The sequence below is a fragment of the Salvia hispanica genome, chromosome 1, assembly GCF_023119035.1.
Source record: "Salvia hispanica cultivar TCC Black 2014 chromosome 1, UniMelb_Shisp_WGS_1.0, whole genome shotgun sequence".
NCBI classification, from domain to species: Eukaryota; Viridiplantae; Streptophyta; class Magnoliopsida; order Lamiales; family Lamiaceae; genus Salvia; species Salvia hispanica.
The window spans coordinates 52973083-52997271 of NC_062965.1; the positions used below are offsets into that span (position 1 = coordinate 52973083).

General features: G+C 43.4%; 4 protein-coding genes across 6 annotated transcripts; all 4 read left to right on the forward strand.

Annotated features, from left to right (window-relative positions):
* The first annotated feature begins 9539 nt into the window (after positions 1-9539).
* On the forward strand, positions 9540-13712 carry LOC125201451 (protein S-acyltransferase 21-like). Of its 2 annotated transcripts, none has more exons than XM_048099565.1 (10): positions 9540-9881; positions 10381-10494; positions 10581-10707; positions 10836-11044; positions 11266-11334; positions 11507-11578; positions 11675-11803; positions 11909-11989; positions 12108-12314; positions 12753-13712. In XM_048099565.1, exons 1-10 carry the CDS (start codon positions 9837-9839, stop codon positions 13623-13625), a joined length of 1926 nt encoding a protein of 641 aa, XP_047955522.1. In that variant the 5' UTR covers positions 9540-9836; the 3' UTR covers positions 13626-13712. The 2 variants fall into 2 exon arrangements, with proteins under 2 accessions (XP_047955522.1, XP_047955523.1); XM_048099566.1 differs by having other exon boundaries at positions 10875-11044.
* Positions 13713-14118: 406 nt separating this feature from the next.
* LOC125201452 (MLO-like protein 9) lies at positions 14119-17358 on the forward strand. Of its 2 annotated transcripts, none has more exons than XM_048099567.1 (15): positions 14119-14242; positions 14710-14767; positions 14845-15104; positions 15191-15307; positions 15423-15480; positions 15583-15674; positions 15744-15818; positions 15898-15986; positions 16073-16122; positions 16195-16235; positions 16311-16484; positions 16550-16585; positions 16662-16729; positions 16805-16865; positions 16948-17358. In XM_048099567.1, exons 1-15 carry the CDS (start codon positions 14120-14122, stop codon positions 17230-17232), a joined length of 1587 nt encoding a protein of 528 aa, XP_047955524.1. In that variant the 5' UTR covers position 14119; the 3' UTR covers positions 17233-17358. The 2 variants fall into 2 exon arrangements, with proteins under 2 accessions (XP_047955524.1, XP_047955525.1); XM_048099568.1 differs by having other exon boundaries at positions 15780-15818.
* Positions 17359-17518: 160 nt separating this feature from the next.
* LOC125201170 (peptidyl-prolyl cis-trans isomerase FKBP18, chloroplastic) lies at positions 17519-19281 on the forward strand. Its single transcript, XM_048099142.1, has 6 exons — positions 17519-17818; positions 18189-18259; positions 18340-18426; positions 18507-18656; positions 18744-18803; positions 18979-19281. The coding sequence occupies exons 1-6, from the start codon at positions 17596-17598 to the stop codon at positions 19039-19041; spliced, it is 654 nt and encodes a 217-aa protein (XP_047955099.1). The 5' UTR covers positions 17519-17595; the 3' UTR covers positions 19042-19281.
* Positions 19282-19750: 469 nt separating this feature from the next.
* LOC125201167 (spliceosome-associated protein 130 A) lies at positions 19751-24158 on the forward strand. The gene is made up of 3 exons (XM_048099140.1): positions 19751-22834; positions 22987-23478; positions 23838-24158. The coding sequence occupies exons 1-3, from the start codon at positions 19829-19831 to the stop codon at positions 23973-23975; spliced, it is 3636 nt and encodes a 1211-aa protein (XP_047955097.1). The 5' UTR covers positions 19751-19828; the 3' UTR covers positions 23976-24158.
* Positions 24159-24189: the final 31 nt, after the last annotated feature.

Below are 24189 nucleotides of genomic sequence, written 5' to 3' on the forward strand. Positions count from 1 at the left end.
CCCATGAGGTTCTGCTCATGTGTACTCGCGCGCATGGGCGTCTTCCGTGCGCCTTCGGGCGTGCGTCCTTCGTGGGCCTTCGGGCTCACGTCCTTCGGGCCTCCGGGCCCTAGGTATCTCTCTCCGGGTCTCCGGGCTTGGTGTCCTATCCCTTAAGACTTCTCATCGTACACGGACACGTGGAGGTACGGACCCACCATAGAACGTGGTCGGTGAGGAGTTTCTAAGGAAGGTCCCGCGATAGTCGAAACATGGCTCCCAAAAAAATTCCTACGACACGGACACGTGGAGGTACGGACCCACCATAGAACGTGGTCGGTGAGGAGTTTCTAAGGAAGGTCCCGCGATAGTCGAAACATGGCTCCCAAAAAAATTCCTACGACACGGACACGTGGTGGTACGGGCCCACCATAGAACGCACTAGGGTTTCTGGAGTAAGGGGCCCCTTCGGGGGTGGGCCTGTGCGACTATAAATATTTTTTACCCATACTTTAGTTTACCAAAGGAGCACCATTGACTCAATGGTGATAGGCGCCGCCTAGAATCCTTATCCGTCCATGAGGTCAGTGGATCGACTCTTAATGGAGCCAACTTGTGGGGATTTTAATCCCCATGAGGTTCTGCTCATGTGTGCATGGGCGTCTACCGTGCGCCTTCGGGCGTGCGTCCTTCATGGGCCTTCGGGCTCGTGTCCTTCTCGGGCCTCCGGGCTCGTGTCATTAGTGGGCCTCCGGGCTCGCGCCCTTCGGGCTCGTCCATCCCTTGGGCCTCCGGGCCCTCGGTGTCACCCATCGGGCCCTCGGGCCCGGTGTCTAACGGGCCTTGGCCCAGAATCATGCCTCGCGCTTTTTCTTCCCATCGAGCCTCGTGCCCTTCGGCGTCTTATCCCTCGGGCCTCCCAGCCCTCGGTGTCTCTCGTGGGCCTTCGGGCTCGCGTCCAATCCCTTGGGCCTCCGGGCCCTCGGTGTCTCTCGTCGGGCTCGCGTCCAATCCCTTAGGCCTCCGGACCCTCGGTGTCTCTCTCCGGGCCTCCGGGCTCGGTGTCCTATTCCTTAGGACTTCTCATCGTACACGGACACGTGGAGGTATGGGCCCACCATAGAACGTGGCCGGTGAGGAGTTTCTAAGGACGGTCCCGCGATAGTCAAAACATGGCTCCCAAAAAATCCTACGACACGGACACGTGGTGGTTCGGGCCCACCATAGAACGCTGCCGACTAGGGTTTCTCGTGTAAGGGGCCCCTTCGGGGGTGGGCCTGTGCGACTATAAATATTGTTTACCCATACTTTAGTTTTGGGTTTTAGTTTTTGCTCTCTAGAATTCTCTCTAGAAGCCCTATTTTTCACCGCCTCTTTTGCTAGGGTTAGGGCTAGGTTTTTTGAATTTCGGCGGCGGCGCCAGCCCCCTTGGCTTGTAGCCGCCGCCTATAGCCTCCCCATCGCCTCCTCAGCCGTCGCTGATTCCTTCTCGCCTGATTGGTAAAGCTTGGGCGTTTAGTCGCGCCTCCCCTCCTTTCCATTGATTGGAGAAGGGAGGTTCTTTCCAGATCTGCGCAAGGGCTGCGACGTCCAGCGTGCCACCACCAATTTCGGTATTTCGGTGTCCTCGTCGTATGTGGTGAAATTCAGCTACCTAAACCCTAAACCCTACCTTCTCGCCATGCTCTTCGCAACGCTCTCTTCAGAGGTCGGTTGTCATTGGTAGTGTCACGTTCCGGATCAAGAGAGGCCGGTTCCTTGAGGTATCCACACGGCAATTGATTGGTACCCGATTGCTTCCTTCATTCATTCCTTTTCTCTTGCTTTTTCTTTATTGGGTTGTGTTTTTTCGTGTGATTTACTTCTGCCCAGCAGCCTTCATCTTTGTGTTCGCAAAGATTGGATATAGGGTTTTGTTGGGTTGTGTTGTCTTGTGTAACCAGATCTGATCGTTTCTTCAATATGGATCCACATCTCTCGATGAGGAAACATACTCACTTTAAACACCTATGCAAAGTAGGCAGTGCTCAATATAACCTTGCATCCTTAGTTGAGTTTTTTAAGATCTCCCTTCAATCCACGGAGAATGGAGTAGTACGTAATAAAACGGAGGAGGAATTAATGTCTGAGGTTGACCTCCAACTTCACTTCAAAAGCAATCGTGCTTGGATAGCCGAGAATCAATCGCTGAACCCAGATTCAAGTCTTGTTGCATGCACGCTAATACCCGAGGAAGGTATAAGTTCTAACACGGCTAGTATTTCTCTAACACCGGATGACATCCTTCCTATTAGGGAGGGATGGGGTCCGTCTTTGTGCGGGAAATTTGCTGGCAGGTTTCTAGGTAAAGCGGCGGTTTACAACCTGGTCTTAAGGTGGGGTGTTACAACCTGGTCTCTTCGGCTTTAGGACGTACGCTGATCTGGAGAAGGTACGGAATAAGGGGCCGTTTGCAGTCTTTGGAGTGCCATTAATCCTTCAACCGACGCCAGAAAGTTTCAACCTTGAAGATAATACCAAACTTCAAGTACCAGTGTGGATCCGCATCCCAGATCTACCACTTACATTATGGAAGAAATCTTCCATGCAAAAAATTGCCTCGTCCATAGGCATGCCAGTTGCAGTTGATCACACAACCATCCGTCGGCAAATTCTAGACGGCCCTAGGGTGCAAATAACCCTAGATATGGAGAGGGATCCTCGGGAGAGTATTGATCTCGTTCTCCCGGATGGCTCCACGCTTAAACAACGGATTATCTATGAGCACCTTCCGAAGATATGCCGCACATGCCATGTTTTCAGCCATATTACTCTTGGCTGCCCTGGACCGGCCGAAAGGGAGAGAATTATGCTAGAAAATAGAAGGCGGGATCCCTCTCGCCCACATACAACAGGGAAGAGCAGCGAGCCGAACCGAGGAAGAGATACATCCGTTCGGGGTTCGGCAAACAGTGGATCGTTAGTTCAACACAATACAGTGGTCACTCATGCGGTGTGGAAGCCATCGGGGAAAAATCAATTCAATGGCTATAAGGGTGATATCCCTTCTACAAGTGCGGATCCTTTAAGTAATAATAGATTCCAAGCGCTCCAAGATGTTAATCCGGACGGAGACAATGACTTCCACATGAACGAGACGGTTGTGGCTGACACACCGACACAGGCGCACGCTATGGTGCAACCACGTGACATGGACCCGGTAGCCGATCCCTTCATGGGAAATATGTGCGACTACCGAGTAGAAGACTCGGAATGTGAGGGTCTGGAAGATATTAACCGCCTTACAAATCTGAACAGACCCGAAATGAATGTCACTCTACGAGGAGAAACTACCTCCGGCGTGGATCCCTTTGAGTACCCCCTCCTTGTTGATGCCATGGCCTCAAGCGCGGTGAAGAAGAAAAAATCGGGAGGTGCCCTAGGTGCAAAACACGCGAACAAGTGATGGGGAATCCAGGAGGCGTCACACAAATGAGGTTCTTCCCACAAATCTTACCTCGGATTTTCAGAAGGTGGCCGAGAAGATGGCGAATGTCGACCTGAATCAGGATGGACCCGCCGAGCCTCATCCGAGCCCACCAAGTGTTCGGTATCGGTCAAAAAGCCGAAGGTCGAGAAAGGAGGTGGCGAGTGGCTCTTTGGTTAAGAAGAAGATTGAGAAAAACAAGAGATCATTATCTCGCAACAACCGCCTCTTGGGTGTGTCCGATCTCCTATCAACACCCCAATGATCATCACAACCTGGAATGTGCGGGAAATGCAGCCGCCGGAGCGTCAGACGGTAGTTGCAGATCAAATAAAAAGAAATTGGGTGGATGTTATGGGCCTTGTGGAGACTAAGATGCAGATTTCGAATCTTAATGCCTTCATGGCCAGGTATTTTCCTTCTTGGAAGTTTACTTATGTTATTGCAGATAGAAATGGAACTTGTAGGATGCTTCTTCTATGGAATCCTCAAACTACGGACTTAGAGGTATCTTCTTTGGAGCAACAGGCTATCCATACAAAGATCAGGTGTGTTCATTCTAGAAATTCCTTCCTTTTCTCTCTTGTTTATGGTTTACACTCACCCGAAATTCGGCAGGCCCTTTGGGATTCTATAGTTGATTTTGGTTTACAGGGTATGCCGTATCTTGTCAGTGGTGATTTTAATGCAGTTATGCATGTGGATGAACGCCGTGGATTTAGGAAACCGGACAATAGGGAAATGGACGGGCCTATTGAAGCCTGTGCTATTTTGGGCCTACAGGATGTAGCGTCCACGGGGTGTGTCTTCACGTGGACTAATGACCATGTGTTTAGTAAAATTGACAGGGCTATGGTCAATCAAGAGTGGCTTGACGCTGTCTTCATCGCAAATACCAAGTTCCTACCGTCCGGGTTTCAGACGGACCATTCGCCCGTGGTCACGAAGATTTTTGGAGATATTCGTGTTTCTCCAAAGCCATTCAAATTCTTCAATTTCTGGATGGATCATGCTGAGTTTGAAAGAATTCTTGAAGAGAATTGGAGGACCCGTGTTGTAGGCTCCAAACAATATATCCTTTTCCAGAGGGCCAAGGCCTTTAAACAGGTGCTTAAAGCCTTTAATTTCAGGGAGTTTAGCGACATCTCTAGCCGAGCAATGGAAGCTATTAAAGAGCTAGAGGACCTTCAACTTATGGCGGACCAGGATACATCCAACTCGGCCCTTCAGGAACAGATTCGAACCCTAAGGAAAAAGGCGGAGCTCTTAGTTAAAGCGGAGAAAAACTTCTTCAGTCAAAAGGCAGGGTTGAAGCACAGACTCTTGAGTGATCGAAACACTGCCTTCTTCCATGCCATGGTGAGAACAAACAATACAAGGAACACTATCTCCTTTTTGTGTAAATCGGATGGAGGCATTTTGGAGGATCAAGAAGAAATTGCCGAGAGTTTTGTGAACTTCTATAAGGGGCTCTTTGGGGTCCCTAAGCAAGCGACTCCTTTACGGTCGGAGGTGGTCCACCATGGTTATGTCCTTAGTAATGAAGAATCAAACAACCTAATCATGCCGGTAACAAATGAGCAAATCAAAGGTGCTCTTTTTTCGATTAAGGATGATAAAGCGCCGGGTCCAGATGGCTACTCATCGGCCTTTTACAAGAAAAACTGGGGCACACTGGGCATGGACATTATTGAGGCTGTGGCGGAGTTCTTTGAATCGGGGCACCTGCTCAAGAGCTTCAACACTACTGTCATTGCACTCATCCCAAAGACGGTAAATAATCCGCAGGTAAGTGACTATCACCCTATTGCTTGTTGCAACGTGTTCTATAAAATTATTACCAAAATCCTTTCGAGGAGATTGGACCCTTTGTTGCCTAAGCTTGTGAATCAGGCCCAGTCTGCGTTTGTACCGGGGTGAAACATAATGGATAATATCCACTTGGCCACGGAGCTCATGAGAAGATATGATAGAGCAAGAACGGTGCCTCGATGTACAGTTAAGATCGACCTACGCAAGGCTTACGATACGATATGCTAGGGTTTCCTCGAGGATGTTCTACTCGGCCTCAATTTTCGTGGACTACTTTAAAGTCTTACTGGGGACAAAGAAGCAAGCCACACCTATTGATATTGAGGTACTGAGACAAGGGCCACTTGTGTGCGATAATGACAACATAGTAATGGTGAAGGCTGTCACAAATGATGAGATCAAAGCTGCTCTTTTCGACATTGGAGATGATAAGGCCCCTGGCCCTGATAGGTACTCTTCAGCTTTCTTCAAGAAGCAGTGGGACAAGATTGGGGAGGAGGTCATCCAAGCGGTCAAAGAGTTTTTCTCTACGGGCCAGATGCTCAAGATACTCAACACCACAATTATCAGCCTGATCCCAAAGACAACAACCAATCCGAAAGTAGGGGACTTTAGGCCGATTTCTTGCTGCAACGTGATTTATAAAGTCATCACTAAAATTTTATCGGCTAGAATGCTTCCCATGCTTGACAAGCTGATCAATGGTGCACAATCGGCCTTCATCCCAGGTAGGAGCATCATGGACAACATACACCTGGCTCAAGAGCTTATGAGGGGTTATGCAAACAAGAAGAACTCCCCGAGGTGCACAGTCAAGATTGACCTACGCAAGGCATATGACACTGTGGACTGGGAATTCATCAAAGCAGTCCTCCTCGGTCTTAACTTCCACCCGAAGTTTGTTTACTGGGTCATGACATGCGTCTCCACACCAAGGTTCTCAATCGCTATCAATGGTAGCCCTCATGGCTTCTTTGAAGGAAAGAGGGGAATTCGACAAGGAGATCCAATGTCACCCACCCTATTCATCTTTTGCATGGAATATTTATCCCGATTGCTAGCCGACAGGACAACGGATACAAACTTCAACTACCATGCAAGATGTACCAAGCAACGAATTACTCACCTCGCTTTTGCTGATGATCTCATGTTGTTTGGCAGGGGTGATGTGATGTCCATGGCTATCCTTGCAGACACAATGCAAGAATTTGCAGATTGCTCCAGCTTAGAAATCAACAAAGAGAAATCCAACCTGTTTACATGCGGGATAGCCCAAAGAAGGGACTTGGAGGAGATTAAAGACATTTTTGGCTTCCCTACCGGCATCCTCCCTATTAGATACCTTGGAGTTCCTCTGGACTCCAAGAAACTCAACATCATGCACTACTCCCCCATGATTGAGAAGATTGCGTCGATAACCAACAAATGGACAGGTACAAACCTTTCTTATGCGGGCAAGACCGAGCTTATACGGTCAGTTTTGCAAGGCATTGAATGCTATTGGATGCAAGTCTTCCCGCTACCGGCAAATGTGAGAGACCGGATCATTTCTATCTGTCGAAAGTTCCTTTGGGGAACTAATCATCCACCAATCGCTTGGAAAGACTTGTGCCTCCCGAAGGAGGAATGTGGCTTAGGGTTCCGTGATCTCGGCGCTTGGAATAAAGCCTTGTTAGCTCGAAACCTATGGAGCATCCATAATAAGAAAGACTCTCTTTGGATCAAGTGGATACACAGTGAGTTCTTGCCAACTAGGACTATTTGGGAATGGACACCAAGAAAGAGGGAATCGCCACTATTCAAGAGGATACTGGAGATAAGGGACGAAATGCTAAACACAATGTCGCACATGGGGGTCGAAGCGCTCTGGGCCAAATGGTACGTCGCTAGGGGCACACTTGAAGCTTATGAATGGTTCCGCCCTAAGGCTGAACGTAAGCTTTGGCCGAGATTTGTTTGGAACAACTTAGTCCCACCAAAGTATTCCTTTACAACCTGGCAAGCAGTGAAAGGCCGTCTTGCGACCAGGGATAGACTTGTTTTTAGGGACGAGGACCTACACTGCCCACTCTGTGAAACCCATCCTTAATCAGCCGACCACCTCTTTTTCAAGTGCACCAAGACAACAGAAGTGTGGATAGATATTAAGAGATGTCTTGGCCTTAGGAGACTGATCACCACCATCCCAAGCGCCATTAAGTGGATGACCAAAGAAAAAGTCGCAGCCGTTATCCGTAAGGCAAGAAGACTTGCACTGATGTCTGTGGTCAGTCATTTGGCGGGCCCGTAACGCTTTGGTCCATGAAGGTACTACTTTCGAGCCGAAACATATCATATTCGAAGTCAAGAAAGTAACATATGCCACTCTTTATACTATGTACCCCCATGATTAAGCCCAAATGTACCTTGGTGTGTAGGGGACAAGAGTTTTATTTTAATGAACTGGGAACCAAGGGTTTGCCTTGGTTGGGAGGGACTACCATTGCCATCGGATTTTAATCCGTGGTGGGATGGTTTATTGTTGTTTTTCGTTTGTTGTTTGATGTGTTGTGATCGCAACAGGTCCATGTGCCCATGCCTAGAGGTGCCCCACTTCGCCCACAAATACCTCACCTCGGTCGCCCATATATAAATGGCCTAAGTTTTCCGTGCCAACCAGTATGACTTTTAAAATCTGAACAATAAACTACAGACCCACTGAGACCATGCTCAAGGCCGGAAAACCTCATCTCAACCGATCACCTCCCCTCCTATTCATTTTAGGGTACTCTTTTTCCTCTTGGGGATTTTTCCCATTTGGGTTTTGCGCCAAGAGGTTTTAATGAGGCCCGCCCTCTACCACTGGAGGGTCTTTTTTTGCGGTTTCGGGATAGACCCGGACTATCCCACATGGGTATGCCCATGGTTTCTGTGTAATGTATATGGCAAGGACGTTTGTCTCAGCCATTAGGCTTACTAGGATCCGCTTTTTAACCTCAAGTTATTCGGGACAGCTATTGTAACGAGGCTTAGGACAAGCCCTTGGGTATGCCCAAGTTTGTTTTGTATTTTGTACTTCCCCCTCCCCGGCTCGCTAGCCTTGGCTAGTTGGCTTTATCCCTCTGGTATACCCGAATCACGGTTGTATATTTCTTTCAGCTATTACATTTATTAATTCATCAACAAAAAAAAGCCCAATGCAAGATCCAAATTGAAGAAGATTTGTAAAGATTCCGACAGATTTATTTATTTAAACAAATCAAAAGAATCGTTGGTAAGAAAGATTACAAAAAATAGATTAAATTATTATTTCCTTGAATCATTTCCGATAAAGCTGCGGACAAGTATCTAACTTCAACTTAACACAAAATATTACACAATTAAAACATAACTATATAAATCTAACTTGAACACCAAATATTTTATTCCAAGGAGCAACTAATTATGCTTAAGCTGAGCAATTGTCATAGGTCAATTAATTTTTTAAAACACCATTAGTCGATACAAATACGTACACCCCACATGGTTATAATTATTGCTCACAATTTGAATAAATTACAATAGATGCAGAGAATTATTGCCAAATTATCATGACAATATGATTGAATCACAACGCTTTTAAGCCTCTATAAAAGTCAAATAATCATGAAAAATTTCTTCGCAAACTAAGTAACCTTTTGTTCCGTGTCTTAGTTTAAAAAATAGTACTAGTAGAGTCTTTGTTTCTAATATACCTAAATATGATGTGGATAATTTACCAAACAAAGGTAGTGCAATAAAAGATTAGTGTAGACAATAATCATGATGCTTTTAATTTGTTTGTTGACACAATTTGTGAGAATGTATTAGTTGAAAAATTAATCTTTTGAGTAGTTATATCTGCCGAATTTATTCTTGGCTATATGTAAATGTAACACGTACAGTTATAGATGAACCACTAAGAAAATGCAGCACTCTCTTATACACATTAAGGTCATTCTCTTCAACCCTTTATAATATTGTTAGATAAGTTATCCCCATAAGGAAATAAATAAATTTATTTATTTAGTCATTGATCATTCTTTTCTTGAGTATAAAAAAAATAAGAATTACAATGTAAATGGATTTTAAATACAAAATAATACACCCTCACATAAACAATAAATGAAAATAATAATAGTAGAAATTGATTTGGTGAAAATTCAAGATAAAGAAATTGCTTACACCTTCGTGACCAACTCTCTAGTAAATACTAGTCAATTTCTTTTACTAGAAGACTAAAATAACAGAATCCATATTCTATTTTCTTTTTAAATTTCTTCATCTTAAAGATAGCTCATTGATCGATAAATCGAAATGCAGAAGCCCTAGAGTTCTGAGAGAGAGAAAAAACTGAATGGGTCGTGCCAAATTGTGATTTTTGCATCTGGGTCAGCATTAGAAGCTATTGAGGGATATTGCAGTTTGTGGGTTCAGTTATTTGCTCAATTTTTTGGGAGGAAATGTATGGTTACTGTAGATTATGTCTCATTTTTTCACCTCTGTTTTTGGACTCTGGCATAGTTGAAGTTTGATTTGTTAGAGTGTGAATGGTATTGAATCTCACACTGTTTTTGAATCTATGGCGAGGCGTCATGGGTGGCAACTCCCAGCTCACTCCTTTCAGGTTTGAATTTTTAGTTTTTCTCTTTCTTTTTGTTTGAATCCTTTTTCTACATTCTGATTGGTTGAGGTTCCTGAATGTGGGTTTTATTTTTTGTGTGCTGAGAGTTTGAAAAGTTTCCATCTTTTCTAGTTTGGTGTTGATTCTTGCTGCTAAACGTTTCCATCTCTGGGATTGTTGTGTTGATTTTAGTAGTTTCCATGGAGAAATTACAAAATTATGGATGATGGAAGGTTATATAGATTTATTTGGATAATGCATGTTTGAGCAAATTTGGAAAGTGATACTTGCAGATTTTTAGTAATTTCTGCTTTATTTATATTGAGGGGGATGAAATTGAGTTGAAATATGATCAAATTGAGGTGTCATTTTCTTATTTCTAGTGCTTATTGGCAGTAGATGCTGAATTAGTGATTATAATGAATTTTAATAGTATTATATCAATTGATTTGGAATATGGTTCTGGTCTCCACATTCTTGAAAATTTTCTTTCCCTATGCAGGTTGTGGCAGTAACAGTTTTTTTCCTATTATCTGTTGCTTTCTATGCGTTTTTTGCTCCTTTTTTGGGGAAGGAAATCTATGAGTACATTGCTACAGGCATCTATTCTTTCCTGGTAAGTGTGACTGAAGCTCATTATTCCTTTTAATGTCTGTTCAAATCAAATGTTTCAACTCTAATCACGTTCCAACATTCTTGTAGGCACTCTCTGTGTTTATACTTTATGTGCGATGCACGGCTATTGATCCTGCTGATCCTGGGATTCTCATTGAAGCAGACAATGACAAGATGTCGGCGCACACATCACATGTTGGCACAGAGTTGACTGGTGAGTAACTTAAACAGAGTACTAATATACAAAGTGAAAACTTCATCACCTGCATTTGGTTTCTTTTCAATGGCTACATTGCTAGTTTAGCCTAATCTTTTGGTGACAACCTTGATGGCCGGGATTAGGTACGTTGTCTGCAACTGAAGAGCCCGGTAAATTTGTAGGGTTGAAGAATGCAGGAACATCATATGAACATGATTCACGTCGTTGTTTGAATGTCGGATGTTGCCTTTGCTATTGTCTTGTGAAAGAGGATTGTCGCAAGGATGAAATTAGTTTAGAGGAAGAAAATGGCGAGGAGGAGGCTTTGTTCTGCACATTGTGCAATGCTGAGGTATGGCAGTTGTTTGGTCTATTTAAGGGGATGGGTAGTTATGCATTAGTAACATGAAGTTTTGGGAGTACTTCATTAGAGTGGAATGCTGATGGTGTTATCGGTGTCTATTGATTATTTTCTTGCTAATTTCTTCTATAGTTCTAATTCATTAATGGCGGTAACGAATTGCTGATTTAGTTGAGTGTATGTCTAATATTTACTAGGCTTTCACTTCTTAGGTGAGGAAGTTCAGCAAACATTGCAGAAGTTGTGACAAATGTGTTGATGGATTCGATCATCACTGCCGGGTGAGTAAAAAAGTTTCACCTGATTTGATGGATAATCATGTCGTGTATTATGCTCCTATAGATGATCAAAGCCTCAGACAGATTTTTATTTTTGTGGATGAGTATCGTTACTCGTTACTTTCATATCTAATGGCTTTTTACTGGTCATTGTTGGATTTTCCGATGCTTGCAGTGGCTGAATAATTGTGTGGGCAGGAAAAACTACATATCGTTTGTATGCTTAATGGCTGCAAGCCTTGCCTGGGTAAGATCTTAACGCTAGTCCTTTCTCAGTCTTGCTCGTATGGCCAATCCCGTTTTACCATTCTTCTAGTTAACATACATGCCTTTTTGGTTCCAGCTCGTATTTGAATGTGCAGTGGGGATTGCCGTTCTTGTTCGCTGTTTTGTTGATAGAAAAGCTACTGAGAACGCAATCGTGGACAGGCTCGGAGATGGATTTTCTCGTCCTCCGTTTGCTACTGTGGTGGTATATTATTAAAACCTTTTCTATATTTATCTTCTTTTTCAGGTAATTTGGCTCGTGTATTTTGCAGCTAAGATTCAATTATCGCGGTGTGTGTTTCCTTTTCAGACGCTATGTACAGCTGTTTCCTTACTCGCGACCGTTCCTTTGGGAGAGTTATTCTTTTTTCACATCATTCTTATCCGAAAGGTGGGCTGTTAGATTATATTCTTATTTTTCCTTCCATGACTTGCTCCAAGAGTCGCGTGTCAGCAATAATCAAAGTTGGCAGCGTGGTTATGTTATGTTCTTTTGCCTAATTCTGCAGGGTATCACGACGTATGAATATGTGGTTGCCATGAGGACCCAAAGTGAACCCCCCGGACCTTCTGTAGAGGGAGGAGATCAACAAAGTTTACCCTCTTCGCCAACCAGCTCTGCTGTGACCGCCATTAGCGGGAGAAGTTCGGTTGGAATGGGTCTGCAATATAAAGGTGCTTGGTGCACTCCACCGAGGATATTTATGGATCATCAGGTAAGAATGATGCTTCTCTAGATGCTGAATTTTGTCCTCGTTTTCGTGTGTTGTGTCTAGACATTGCTGATTTTAGGTGAAAAGGCTGAGTTATACCGTGTTACGTGTAGGACTACGAAAACTCGTGTTAATACATTGCTTGTATGTGTTCTAAAGATTTGTTCGGTTATTAGGAGGCCATAAAAAAATATTGTAGACGAGGGACGCTGTCTTCGTTTGAAATTCGATTAGAGTATTAATTGAATCTATTTGCCTCTTCGCTATACTTGAGAACCTGCAATTCTTGAATGAATACTCGAAGCTTATTCTATTTTTCGTCGTTTGATCGTTTATTGCGTTGAATGTGGAGTCGGTTGTTCGTCATCTGATCATTTATCGTATTGATTGTGTTGGAAAGCTCGTTGTTTTTAGGTTTCTTGTTGCCTTGTTGGTTTGCAGGATGAAATTGTGCCTCACCTCGAGCCTGGTCGGCTGCCATCAACGGTCGATCCGGATCACGTAGTTCAAGGCAAAAAAGCACCGCAGCGGCCCATCAGAATCAGCGCATGGAAGCTGGCGAAACTGGACTCCCATGAGGCGATCAAAGCCGGTGCAAAGGCCCGAGCGTCGTCCTCCGTTCTACGCCCCATCGGCTCCCGACCTAATCCGTACGACGGCGACCACATGTCAAGCACGACCATGAGCAGCCCTACTAGCACGAGACATGGATACTACGACTCTCGAGCGGGCACGTCCCGACTATCGCCGGCGAAGAGCTCGTACCCGCCTAGCCGAGCCAGCCGGGACGATGTCGACACATGCGCCCACAGCGTCAGCAACCTGAGCAGCCCTCTCGCCGCGAACCTCACGCCCTCACCGATGGCAGGGCAGCACTCGTCGAACTTCAACCCGATGTACCAGTCGTCCGCTGTGCATTCGCCCTTGTCGGCAAGGGCCAGCGAGACCAATGAGGCCCCTCGGATCCCGGCGAGGAAGAACAACAGTAACAACAACGTGGGGCCCACAGACGGGGCAAAGTCGTCAGTGTACTGGGATCCGGAGGCGGGAAGGTTTGTCTCGTCCGCCTCGAGGAGCGTTGGTGGCTCCTCTTCTGCGACGGAGCTCACGTATTCGGGCCAGTCGATATTCTTTGGAGGGCCGCTTGTGAACGAGCAGCTGAACAGGAGCGGGCGCTCGACTGGGCCTCCGCAGCGGAGCTCGACGGCAAGCTATTACCAGCAGGGGAGGTCGCAGCGTGGAGGGCAGCTTCCTGTGTTTGTACCGAGTGATTCACAGCAGCAGCAAAACAAATTTTCTTCTAATTTAGAGTAGCATTTTCATTAATGTTTCTGTTACTAATTTGAGCAGTAGAATTAGATCGTTACAATCTTCAAGTTATCATAATTTCTTTCAATGTCATGTCCTGTCTCTTTCTCACACACATTTATATCTCATGCATTTAAATAAATAGATAAATAATTCTATTAATTCCCAAACTATTTTCTTTTGTTTATAAGCCAATTTTGCACCATCAGCTAAGTAACAAAATCCCTACCAACGAGATTCTCACGATGGCATTCTTGTAATTAAACCTCAACTCCATGCTCCAATATATACCTCATCCCGGTTCAGTTCTGTTGCAACTTCCTTGAACCGGCCTTACTCTTCCTTCCAAAACTCTCTTTCATCTTACTATTATTGGAAAAAAAGCCTACCAAAAAATGATTCTTTCACATTGAATTTTCTTCATTCGTACTTTGAAAAAGACATGAGAAATAAACAAATTTGACTCTTTTTTCCTTTCCTTTTCTTGTTGATTATTGACTATGGGCGGAGGCGGAGGAGGGAGGGAGCTCGACACCACCCCCACATGGGCGGTGGCGCTCGTCACTCTAGTGATCATTGTGATTTCGATCATATTGGAGAAGACCATTCATAAAACATCACATGTATTTCTGAAACTAATTTCTTCCTCTTGATTTTTGTTTTGTTTTCTTGAAGTTTTGTAATGTTTGGCTTTGAGAAGAGCCATTATGATAATCTTTTGCGAAAATTTATTTATTTTATTATGGTTAAATGCTTCCATTTTGGTTCAGAATGATGATAAAAACTATTCAAGACTTATGTAGATATAAGTATTAGCAACAATTTTTATTTTTTCTTAATTGAGGTCTTGTTTTTGGCTTTGAGAAAAGCCAAGATCATATTTTTTGGGATAGATGTATGTTTGTGTGCGTGTGTGTGTTTTATCATGATTACATGTTTCTTTGTTGGTTCATCAGATGGTGAAAGCTATTTTAGGCTTTTGCAGATATAATGATTCTTGATTTTTGATGGAATTATTGATCCATTTTTCTTCCACATTAGATTCTTCTATTAAAATGTTTGTTTTTCCTTTTTGTCTTTGTATTTGTAGGCTTTTGAAAAGAGGAGGAGAATGGCATTGGTTGAAGCTCTTGAGAAAATCAAAGGAGGCAAGACCTCTCTCTCTCTTTCTCTCTCTCTTTCTCTCTGAGTTGCTCATCTTCCATTTTTCATGTGCAATCTGCAGAGCTTATGGTGCTCGGATTCATATCCCTACTCCTCACGTTTGGGCAAACTTACATCACGCAAGTCTGCATCCCCGAGAAAATCTCAATGACAATGCTGCCATGTGAGTTCAAGGACGATCATCATGAGGAGGGTGGTGGTGGTGGTGGTGGTTCGGATGCGAAGGCTCCAAGTCAGGAAGCGGCCCATCGGAGGAGGCTCCTCTCGTTCGAACGAAGGATGTTGGCAGGAGGTTCTGACACACCCAAAGGCTGTCATGATGTAACAATGCCATCTCCTTTCTCATATATATGTGAAAGATTAATTGATCAAAATAATCAAAAATAATTGTGTACTGAATTTGGTAGGGATATGTGCCTCTGATCTCTGTAAGTGCACTTCATCAGCTCCACATATTCATCTTCTTCTTGGCCGTGTTTCACGTCTTCTACAGCGCTATAACTATGATGCTCGGGAGGCTCAAGGTACACCTAATAGAATCTGCATGAATCTCACTCTCATGCCTGTGATTTTGCTGTTGTGGATTAGTCTTGTTTGTGTCGAACTTTAAGGATGTCTCGCTCATCTCTTTTGGTCTAGATTCGAGGATGGAAGGAGTGGGAGAGACAGATTGCAGAGGAAACTGATGGAACTTCTGGTATTTCTGTTCTTGTTTATGACAAAAGGAAGGAGAGAAAGAAAAATGATCAAACTAGTGCATGAACACATTTTTGAACTATGTTTTCCTTTTTGTTTTAAGCTGATGCTGCAAGATTCAGGCTTACACATGAAACCTCGTTTGTTAGAAGCCATTCGAACCCGTTGATGCAAAATCCCATCATATTTTACATAGTAAGGATGAAAATTTTGAACTTTTTTTTTTCATCAACTCCGTTGATGAGTGTGGAAGCTTGTTTTTAGGTGTGTTTTTTTCGACACATATTGTATTCGGTCCAGAAGCCCGACTACTCCACTCTACGCCATGGATTTGTATCAGTGAGTTTTTTCATGATGGAGAATTTAATGAGCTATGAAATAGCTTGAATGAACAAAATCTGCATTTCCATTTCTGTAGGTCCATCTATCTCCTGGGACGAAGTTCGACTTTCAGAAATACATCAAGAGGTCGTTGGAAGACGACTTCAAAGTGATTGTGGGAATTCCGTATGGTCCTTTTTCCTCTTAATACCACTTATGATTCATTTCATACATAAAGTAGATATAAGTAAACGGTGTGTTGCCTCTTTCAGGCCGTATCTGTGGATGATATCATGCGTGTATCTGCTGTTGAACGTCAAGGGTGCATTCCTGTTCTAGCTCAAACTCACTGTTTTTTTTGGTAACACGTTGCGTTGGTCTACCTTTTTTGCAGGAGGGCAGGTTATGTTCATCCTGTCGATTTTCCCCCTACTGGTAAGGAGATAGATGCCTTTGAAATAGTAAAGTTTTGATGAGATGTAACAGAAGCTGACTAGTTGGTTGATTAAGGTAATCTTAGCAGTTGGCACAAAGCTGCAGTCGATCATAACACAGATGGCAATCGAGATCCAAGAAAAGCACGCGGTGGTGCAGGGAATCCCACTTGTGCAAGTCTCCGATAGGCATTTCTGGTTCAGCAAGCCTACATTAGTCCTTCACTTGATCCATCTCACTCTCTTTCAGGTTTCCAGCCCTCTTCCTCGTTTTCTGAGTTGCGTTTTTCTTGATACTGTTTCTGTTTCTTGTAGAATGCATTCGAGATCACGTACTTCATTTGGATAACGGTATCTCTCTCCTCCTCTCCCTCTCCCTCTCTCATGAAATGATGGGCAAGGCCTAAAACAAGGTCTTGTGGTGCAGTATGAATTTGGGCTGCATTCATGTTTCCACAAATACTTCCTCCTTGCTGTCATCAGAGTGTGCATAGGGTAAGTCTTGTGTTCTGCACCGGGCTTGAACGAGCTCCTTTTTCTGATAAACAAAGCTCAAATTGTCCGCCTCAGGGTAGGCGTGCAGATCGTCTGCAGCTACATTACACTCCCACTCTACGCCCTCGTCACACAGGTAACAAAAACTATCAAGAATGTTTATAAGAATTAGAATAATTTGAAGAGGCCTAATTTAATCCAAAATCTCAAACTTGTAGATGGGCTCAAACATGAAGAAGTCCATCTTTGATGAGCAAACTTCCAAGGCGCTGATGAGCTGGCACAACAAGGTTAAGAAGAAACACGACCACGACCATGTCCCACCCATCCGCACGAAGAAGCTAGGAGAGTGCGACTCATCACCCGAGCACTCTCCAAAGGAGTCAGGCGCGGACCTGGCTGCAGGTGCGGCTGCCATTGCTGTTGCTCAGTCGAGCATTGAGATGACCGAGAACTCGCCTAAAGAACAGATGACCGACATAGACTTGCTATCGGGGCCTTGAGAAGCTTAGAAGAACAGGCTTGTAATTTGTAACTGTAGAAGCTGTTTTGCGTCATTTTGTGACATGCTTGCTGCACTTGTTTGTATATTTTTGTTTGTGATGTACTAATAAGTTGCATTCTTGTCATTCTTTATTTTTTGGGATTTTTAAAAACTTTATCAATATTTCACCCATTAAAGTATTGATAATTCATGTAGCTTTCCAACTTTTAAAATTTACCACTAAGTCGTACTAGTAGCATATATATAGGTGTACAACATTCAAACGACAAGGTACAAGTCGATTTTGTGTGTTGGATAAACAAACGCAAGAAAACCACAGCATGATTATCATCTTGGGTTAGTTGGTATTTCTTCAACGGCCATGGCTTGTTTAAGAACCCTCCAAAAATTTATTCCCCAAAATCCCCAATTAATTGCGGAACCCCCAATTCTAAATGCTGCTGTTCCGCCATTGCCGATTTCGAGAAGGTCTGTGGCTCTCATCTCTGTTCTGCCATTCTGCATTATTGCTCTTCCTCAGACATTGCTAGCTAGAGAGAGACGGAGTCGAAAGACCATCCCACTTGAAGACTATCTCTCTACCCGTCAGTCTCTTTCTCTCTCTCTAATTATGTGCATCTACTTGATTTGTTTGTGATAATTGTGAAAAAAAATAAGATTTGGGGTTTTGATGAGGTGAAGATTGCTTATTTTAGTGTGAGAATGAAAATTCAGTAAAAATGCATTAAGACATGAAGTTGTGATATTCTTTTGCTGCATTTTCTGATTCAAGCGTTGATTTGCTTCATTTACTATTTCTTTTCATGATTATCATGTTGGGATTGCATAACTTTTAGCTGCTATGTGGAGTAATATGATTTTGTGTTTAGATGTAATCAATCAATATGCATTGTCTAATGATGTGAAATGTGAGAAAATAGATTGAATTGAACTAATAGTTCAGTTGTAGAGCAGCTGATGGGCTTAAGTACTACGATCTCGTTCAAGGGAAGGGTCCGGTTGCTGAAAAGGGGTCGACTGTGCAGGTTCATTTAGAATGAAACGAACAAACACTACCATGTTCGTTTAGAATGAAACCTTCATTCCCCTTTTGGTGTCCAAACAGGTGCATTTTGACTGTTTGTATCGCGGGATTACAGCTGTGTCAAGCCGGGAATCCAAGCTCTTGGCCGGGAATAGAAGCATTGCTCAGGTGATTTACATTCTTAACTCTTACTCGCCTCTTGTTGTGCTGATTAGCTGATGCTCGTGTTCTTTGTGCGTTTTAAGTAGCCTTACACGTTCCAAGTTGGAGCAGTGCCGGGAAAAGAGCGAAAGCGTGAGTTTGTAGACAATCCCAATGGTTTGTTCTCTGCACAGGCTGCACCAAAACCTCCAAAAGCTATGTATGTTGTTACTGAGGGTATGAGAGTTGGAGGGAAGGTATTTTTGTTCCTTTTTTGGTGCCTTTTTTTCTTGTTTTTTCTTTAGATTTCTTGTTTGATCGCGTTATTGTTTTGTGGAATGTAGCGGACTGTGATTGTGCCACCGGAGGCGGGCTATGGGCCGAAGGGAATGAATGAAATTCCGGTAACACTTCCATCCCTTATAGATCATTGTTTTAGGTCAACTTGTGTTGCTCGATGAACTTTGGTTTGAAGAGTTTTGAGTTAAATAATATTGATTCATAGCATAGACAATGTCACGTTAGCGTCTTGGTTTTGTTGCTAGCTTCATCGGGCTCATCCCGTGTTTGACCTTGCAGCCGGGAGCTGAATTCGAGCTAAATATCGAGCTTCTGGAAGTACTACCACCCGAAGACAAATGACGGATCAAAAGTTTCGTTCAAGAGCAAGTTGATTCGTTTGCGCCAGAAGATGAACAAGACAAGACTTGAATCAAAAGTTACATGAATATTCTCATGTTTGACAATTTTTTCCCGTATCACCACGAGTAATTTGATTCATTTACTCAATAAGATGAACAAGACTAAACTCCAATCAAAAGTTACATATGTATTCTCCTCTTTTTTCATAAGCAATGAGTAATTCGATTCATTTACATATAAGATGAATAATAGAGTCCATCATGGTTTCACCTATTTTTCGTTTCTCACGAGTAATTGGATTTATTTACAATGTGGCGTTCGGTTGGCATGACTAATATTATGAGACAATCCATCTAAGATTAAATTGTGGGATTATTTTAGTTGGAGGGAGGAGGCTATGACTAATTATCATGAGACTATCCATCTAGAATTAAGTTGTGGAGGTCAATCTATGAACCAAACATGATACATATTTAATCATGAGATTTAGTATTGTCAGCCGAACACTCCCTTAAGAAAAATTAAGACAAGACATCGATGCTACTATTAATCTGAGGGCAAAAATGTAGTACTATCATAATTTGAGATCAACAATTATTTATTTTTGTTGAAGAAATATACTCCATTATTGATAAATTACCATTATTTCACTAGGATTTATCATAATCCAATTAGAAAGCATAAATACTGCAGTAGTACATTACTTAATTCCTCAAATCCTAGGGTTTCTCTAAACCCCTGTATCTCAACACTCAAAATCTTACACTCTTCTTCTCCGCTAATCACCATGTACCTCTACAGTCTAACCCTTCAGCAATCCACCGGAATCCTCTGCGCCATAAATGGAAGCTTTTCCGGCGGAAAATCGCAGGAAATCGCGGTGGCGCGTGGCAAAGTCCTGGAGCTTCTGCGCCCCGACGACAACGGTAAGCTCCAGTCTCTCCTCTCAGTTGAAATTTTCGGTGCTATTCGCTCATTAGCTCAATTTCGCCTCACTGGTGCTCAAAAGGATTACCTAGTGGTTGGCTCCGATTCGGGGCGCATTGTAATACTTGAGTATAATAAAGAGAAGAACACGCTCGATAAAGTTCACCAGGAAACTTTTGGGAAATCGGGATGCCGTAGGATAGTTCCTGGCCAGTACTTGGCCATTGATCCTAAGGGTAGAGCTGTAATGATTGGTGCCTGTGAGAAGCAGAAGCTTGTTTATGTTTTGAATAGGGATACTGCAGCTAGGTTGACAATTTCGTCGCCGTTGGAAGCGCACAAGAGCCATACTATAGTTTACTCAATTTGTGGGGTGGATTGTGGGTTCGACAATCCAATCTTTGCGGCTATAGAGTTGGATTACTCTGAGGCGGATCAGGATCCCACTGGTCAGGCTGCTAGCGAGGCGCAGAAGCATTTGACCTTCTATGAGTTGGATTTGGGGCTAAATCACGTGTCGAGGAAATGGTCAGAACAGGTTGATAATGGTGCTAATATGCTTGTAACTGTTCCCGGTGGTGGGGATGGGCCGAGTGGTGTGCTTGTGTGTGCGGAAAATTTTGTTATATATAAGAATCAGGGGCACCCAGATGTTAGGGCAGTTATTCCGAGACGTGAGGACTTGCCTGCAGAGCGTGGTGTCCTGATTGTCTCGGCTGCTATGCATAAGCAGAAATCCATGTTTTTCTTCCTCTTGCAAACTGAATATGGAGATATATTCAAAGTGACACTGGACCATGACAATGATAGAGTTAAAGAGTTGAAGATCAAGTATTTTGATACCATTCCAGTCGCATCTTCCTTGTGTGTCATGAAATCTGGGTTTCTGTTTGCTGCATCAGAGTTTGGAAACCATGCCTTGTATCAGTTTCAGGCGATTGGTGATGATCCTGATGTGGAGGCTTCATCTGCTACACTGATGGAAACCGAGGAAGGTTTCCAGCCGGTGTTCTTCCAGCCTAGAAAGCTGAAGAATCTGGTTCGGATCGATCAAATTGAGAGCTTGATGCCTATTATGGATATGAAAGTCTCCAATCTATTCGAGGAAGAAATCCCTCAAATATTTTCACTTTGTGGGCGTGGACCTCGTTCTTCTCTGCGGATTCTGAGACCAGGTTTGGCTATTAGTGAAATGGCTGTTTCACAATTACCTGGTGTCCCAAGTGCTGTATGGACTGTCAAAAAGAATGTGAATGATGAATTTGATGCCTATATCGTTGTCTCTTTTGCAAATGCCACTCTTGTACTTTCCATTGGTGAGACTGTTGAAGAAGTTAGTGATAGTGGATTTCTTGACACTACGCCTTCTCTTGCTGTTTCTTTGATTGGGGATGACTCCTTGATGCAAGTCCACCCAGGTGGTATCAGGCATATCAGAGAAGATGGGCGTATCAATGAATGGAGGACTCCAGGAAAGAGAACAATCGTTAAGGTTGGGTCTAATAGAAATCAGGTTGTCATTGCTCTGAGTGGAGGGGAGCTTATATATTTTGAAGTTGATATGACAGGGCAGCTGATGGAGCTTGCAAAACATGAAATGTCGGGAGATATTGCCTGTTTAGATATTGCCCCAGTCCCAGAAGGACGACAGAGATCTCGCTTTCTGGCTGTTGGATCTTATGACAATACAATCCGCATCTTGTCTTTAGACCCCGATGACACAATGGACATTTTGAGTCTCCAAAGTGTTTCATCACCTCCGGAGTCTCTACTTTTTCTTGAAGTTCAGGCTTCATTAGGAGGTGAGGATGGAGCAGACCATCCGGCTAACCTCTTTCTCAATGATGGTTTGCAAAATGGAGTTTTATACAGGACAGTTGTGGATATGGTGACTGGCACGCTCTCGGATGCTCGCTCTCGATTCTTAGGTCTCAGAGCACCTAAGCTCTTTTCTATTGTTGTGAGAGGGCGACAAGCTATGCTTTGCTTGTCAAGTAGACCTTGGCTTGGCTACATACACCAAGGTCACTTCCTTCTTACGCCTCTGTCATACGAGACACTTGAATATGCTGCCTCCTTCTCCTCAGACCAGTGTGCAGAAGGTGTTGTAGCTGTTGCTGGGGATGCCTTGAGGGTTTTCACCATAGAGAGATTAGGAGAATCATTTAATGAAACTGCTATACCACTGAGGTATACACCAAGGAAGTTTGTTGTTCATCCCAAGCGAAAGCTTTTGCTTATGATCGAGAGTGATCAGGGAGCATTCACTGCAGAAGAACGTGAAGCTGCAAAAAAGGAATCATTCGAGGCTGCTGGGATGGGAGAGAACGGAAATGCAGAGCAGATGGAGAATGGTGATGACGAAGAGAACAATAATCCACTTACGGACGAACAATATGGTTATCCCAAGGCAGAGTCTGGAAGGTGGGTTTCTTGTATCAGAGTTTTAGACCCGAAGACGACACAGACGACCTGTTTACTTGAGCTTCAGGATAATGAAGCAGCATTTAGTATGTGCACTGTCAATTTTCATGACAAGGAGTATGGAACTCTTTTGGCTGTCGGGACAGCAAAAGGCCTGCAGTTCTGGCCCAAAAGATCCTTTGAGGCTGGATATATTCATATATATAGGTTCAAGGAAGATGGGAAAGTTCTTGAACTTCTGCATAAAACACAAGTGGAAGGTGTCCCTCTTGCTTTGGCCCAATTTCAAGGAAGATTGCTGGCTGGAATAGGACCTGTGCTTAGATTATATGATTTGGGGAAAAGAAGATTACTAAGGAAGTGTGAGAATAAGTTGTTCCCTAATTCAATTACATCTATCCAGACATACCGTGATCGGATCTATGTTGGTGATATGCAAGAGGTATGCTCTCTGAACATCTATATATTAATTGGGGTGTTTGGTTGCTATTTTGATCAGTTGATATGATGGGTGCAAATTCTTCTATTCTATTCTAAGATCTCGGTGCAGTTTCTTGCAATTTCTTCTAAATACTGTAACTGTTTGTTTTGCAGTCATTCCACTACTGCAAGTATAGACGTGATGAAAACCAGCTGTACATATTCGCTGACGACACAGTTCCCAGATGGCTTACTGCCGCACAACATGTAGATTTTGACACCATGGCCGGGGCAGACAAATTTGGAAATGTTTACTTTGTGCGGTTGCCACAAGATGTCTCAGATGAGATCGAAGAAGATCCAACTGGTGGTAAGATAAAATGGGAGCAGGGGAAGCTGAACGGGGCACCAAACAAAGTGGAGGAAATAGTACAATTCCATGTTGGCGATGTGGTCACTTGCTTGCAGAAGGCATCTTTAATTCCAGGAGGTGGGGAGTGCCTCATTTACGGGACGACAATGGGGAGTTTGGGGGCATTCCTCCCATTTACATCACGTGATGACGTTGATTTCTTCTCTCATTTGGAGATGCACCTGCGACAGGAGTACCCACCTTTGTGTGGCAGGGACCACATGGCCTATCGATCTTCCTACTTCCCGGTGAAGGTGAGTTTCAAGATTCATCCATCTCTGTTATGATTGCTCTTAATATGTTTGTCATAACTCGTTGCATTGCCTGCTCATAATAGATAGCTCTAGTAATTTCTGCCTATCACGCTCCACCTTTTTTTGGCTCTGGGTAGTGAGTCGGGAGTGAACTAGGCAACGAGCTGATCTTGTTCTCTATCAATGCTGCTTATTAGTACTTTTTTTCCAGCACTACCTTCCTGCGTATCTCAATCTCATAGTTGGGTTAGAGCATGTTATGATACATTTATCAGTTTTGGTGGATCTATGTTCTGATTTCACTCCATGTATTCGCTGGGTTATTCTTGTTTGTTAACTCTACTCCTCTTTGACTGCAGGATGTGATTGATGGAGACTTGTGTGAACAGTTCCCAACTTTGCCTATGGATATGCAACGGAAAATTGCAGACGAGCTCGATAGAACTCCCGGGGAGATCATGAAGAAACTGGAAGAGATAAGAAACAAGATCATTTGAGACTGTTGTTCAAGTTGATGATTAGTACTAGTATATCTTTTTACCTCATTTGTAGGAGTATTGTTTTCTTTGTTACTTGATTAGTCAATGTTAAGGTGTATTGTTTGTATAGTTTAGATTTAGATAGTGACTTGTTTATTGATTTCTTCATTTTCTATTCTTGAGCAAAGTGAGTATTGTCAAGCTCGATCTAAGAACTGATCAATGCAAACAT

Bases quoted from the DNA above. Each gene is read 5' to 3' on its own strand.
- LOC125201167 (XM_048099140.1), top strand. From the start codon at position 19,829: ATGTACCTCTACAGTCTAACCCTTCAGCAATCCACCGGAATCCTCTGC. The intron at 22,835-22,986 runs GTATGCTCTCTG...TTTGTTTTGCAG, and splicing joins ATGTTGGTGATATGCAAGAG to TCATTCCACTACTGCAAGTA. The intron at 23,479-23,837 runs GTGAGTTTCAAG...CTTTGACTGCAG, and splicing joins CTTCCTACTTCCCGGTGAAG to GATGTGATTGATGGAGACTT.
- LOC125201170 (XM_048099142.1), top strand. From the start codon at position 17,596: ATGGCTTGTTTAAGAACCCTCCAAAAATTTATTCCCCAAAATCCCCAA. The intron at 18,427-18,506 runs GTGATTTACATT...CGTTTTAAGTAG, and splicing joins GGAATAGAAGCATTGCTCAG to CCTTACACGTTCCAAGTTGG. The intron at 18,657-18,743 runs GTATTTTTGTTC...TGTGGAATGTAG, and splicing joins GTATGAGAGTTGGAGGGAAG to CGGACTGTGATTGTGCCACC.
- LOC125201452 (XM_048099567.1), top strand. From the start codon at position 14,120: ATGGGCGGAGGCGGAGGAGGGAGGGAGCTCGACACCACCCCCACATGG. The intron at 15,675-15,743 runs GTAAGGATGAAA...GCTTGTTTTTAG, and splicing joins ATCCCATCATATTTTACATA to GTGTGTTTTTTTCGACACAT. The intron at 16,485-16,549 runs GTTTCCAGCCCT...TGTTTCTTGTAG, and splicing joins TCCATCTCACTCTCTTTCAG to AATGCATTCGAGATCACGTA.
- LOC125201451 (XM_048099565.1), top strand. From the start codon at position 9,837: ATGGCGAGGCGTCATGGGTGGCAACTCCCAGCTCACTCCTTTCAG. The intron at 10,495-10,580 runs GTAAGTGTGACT...ACATTCTTGTAG, and splicing joins CAGGCATCTATTCTTTCCTG to GCACTCTCTGTGTTTATACT. The intron at 11,990-12,107 runs GTGGGCTGTTAG...CTAATTCTGCAG, and splicing joins ACATCATTCTTATCCGAAAG to GGTATCACGACGTATGAATA.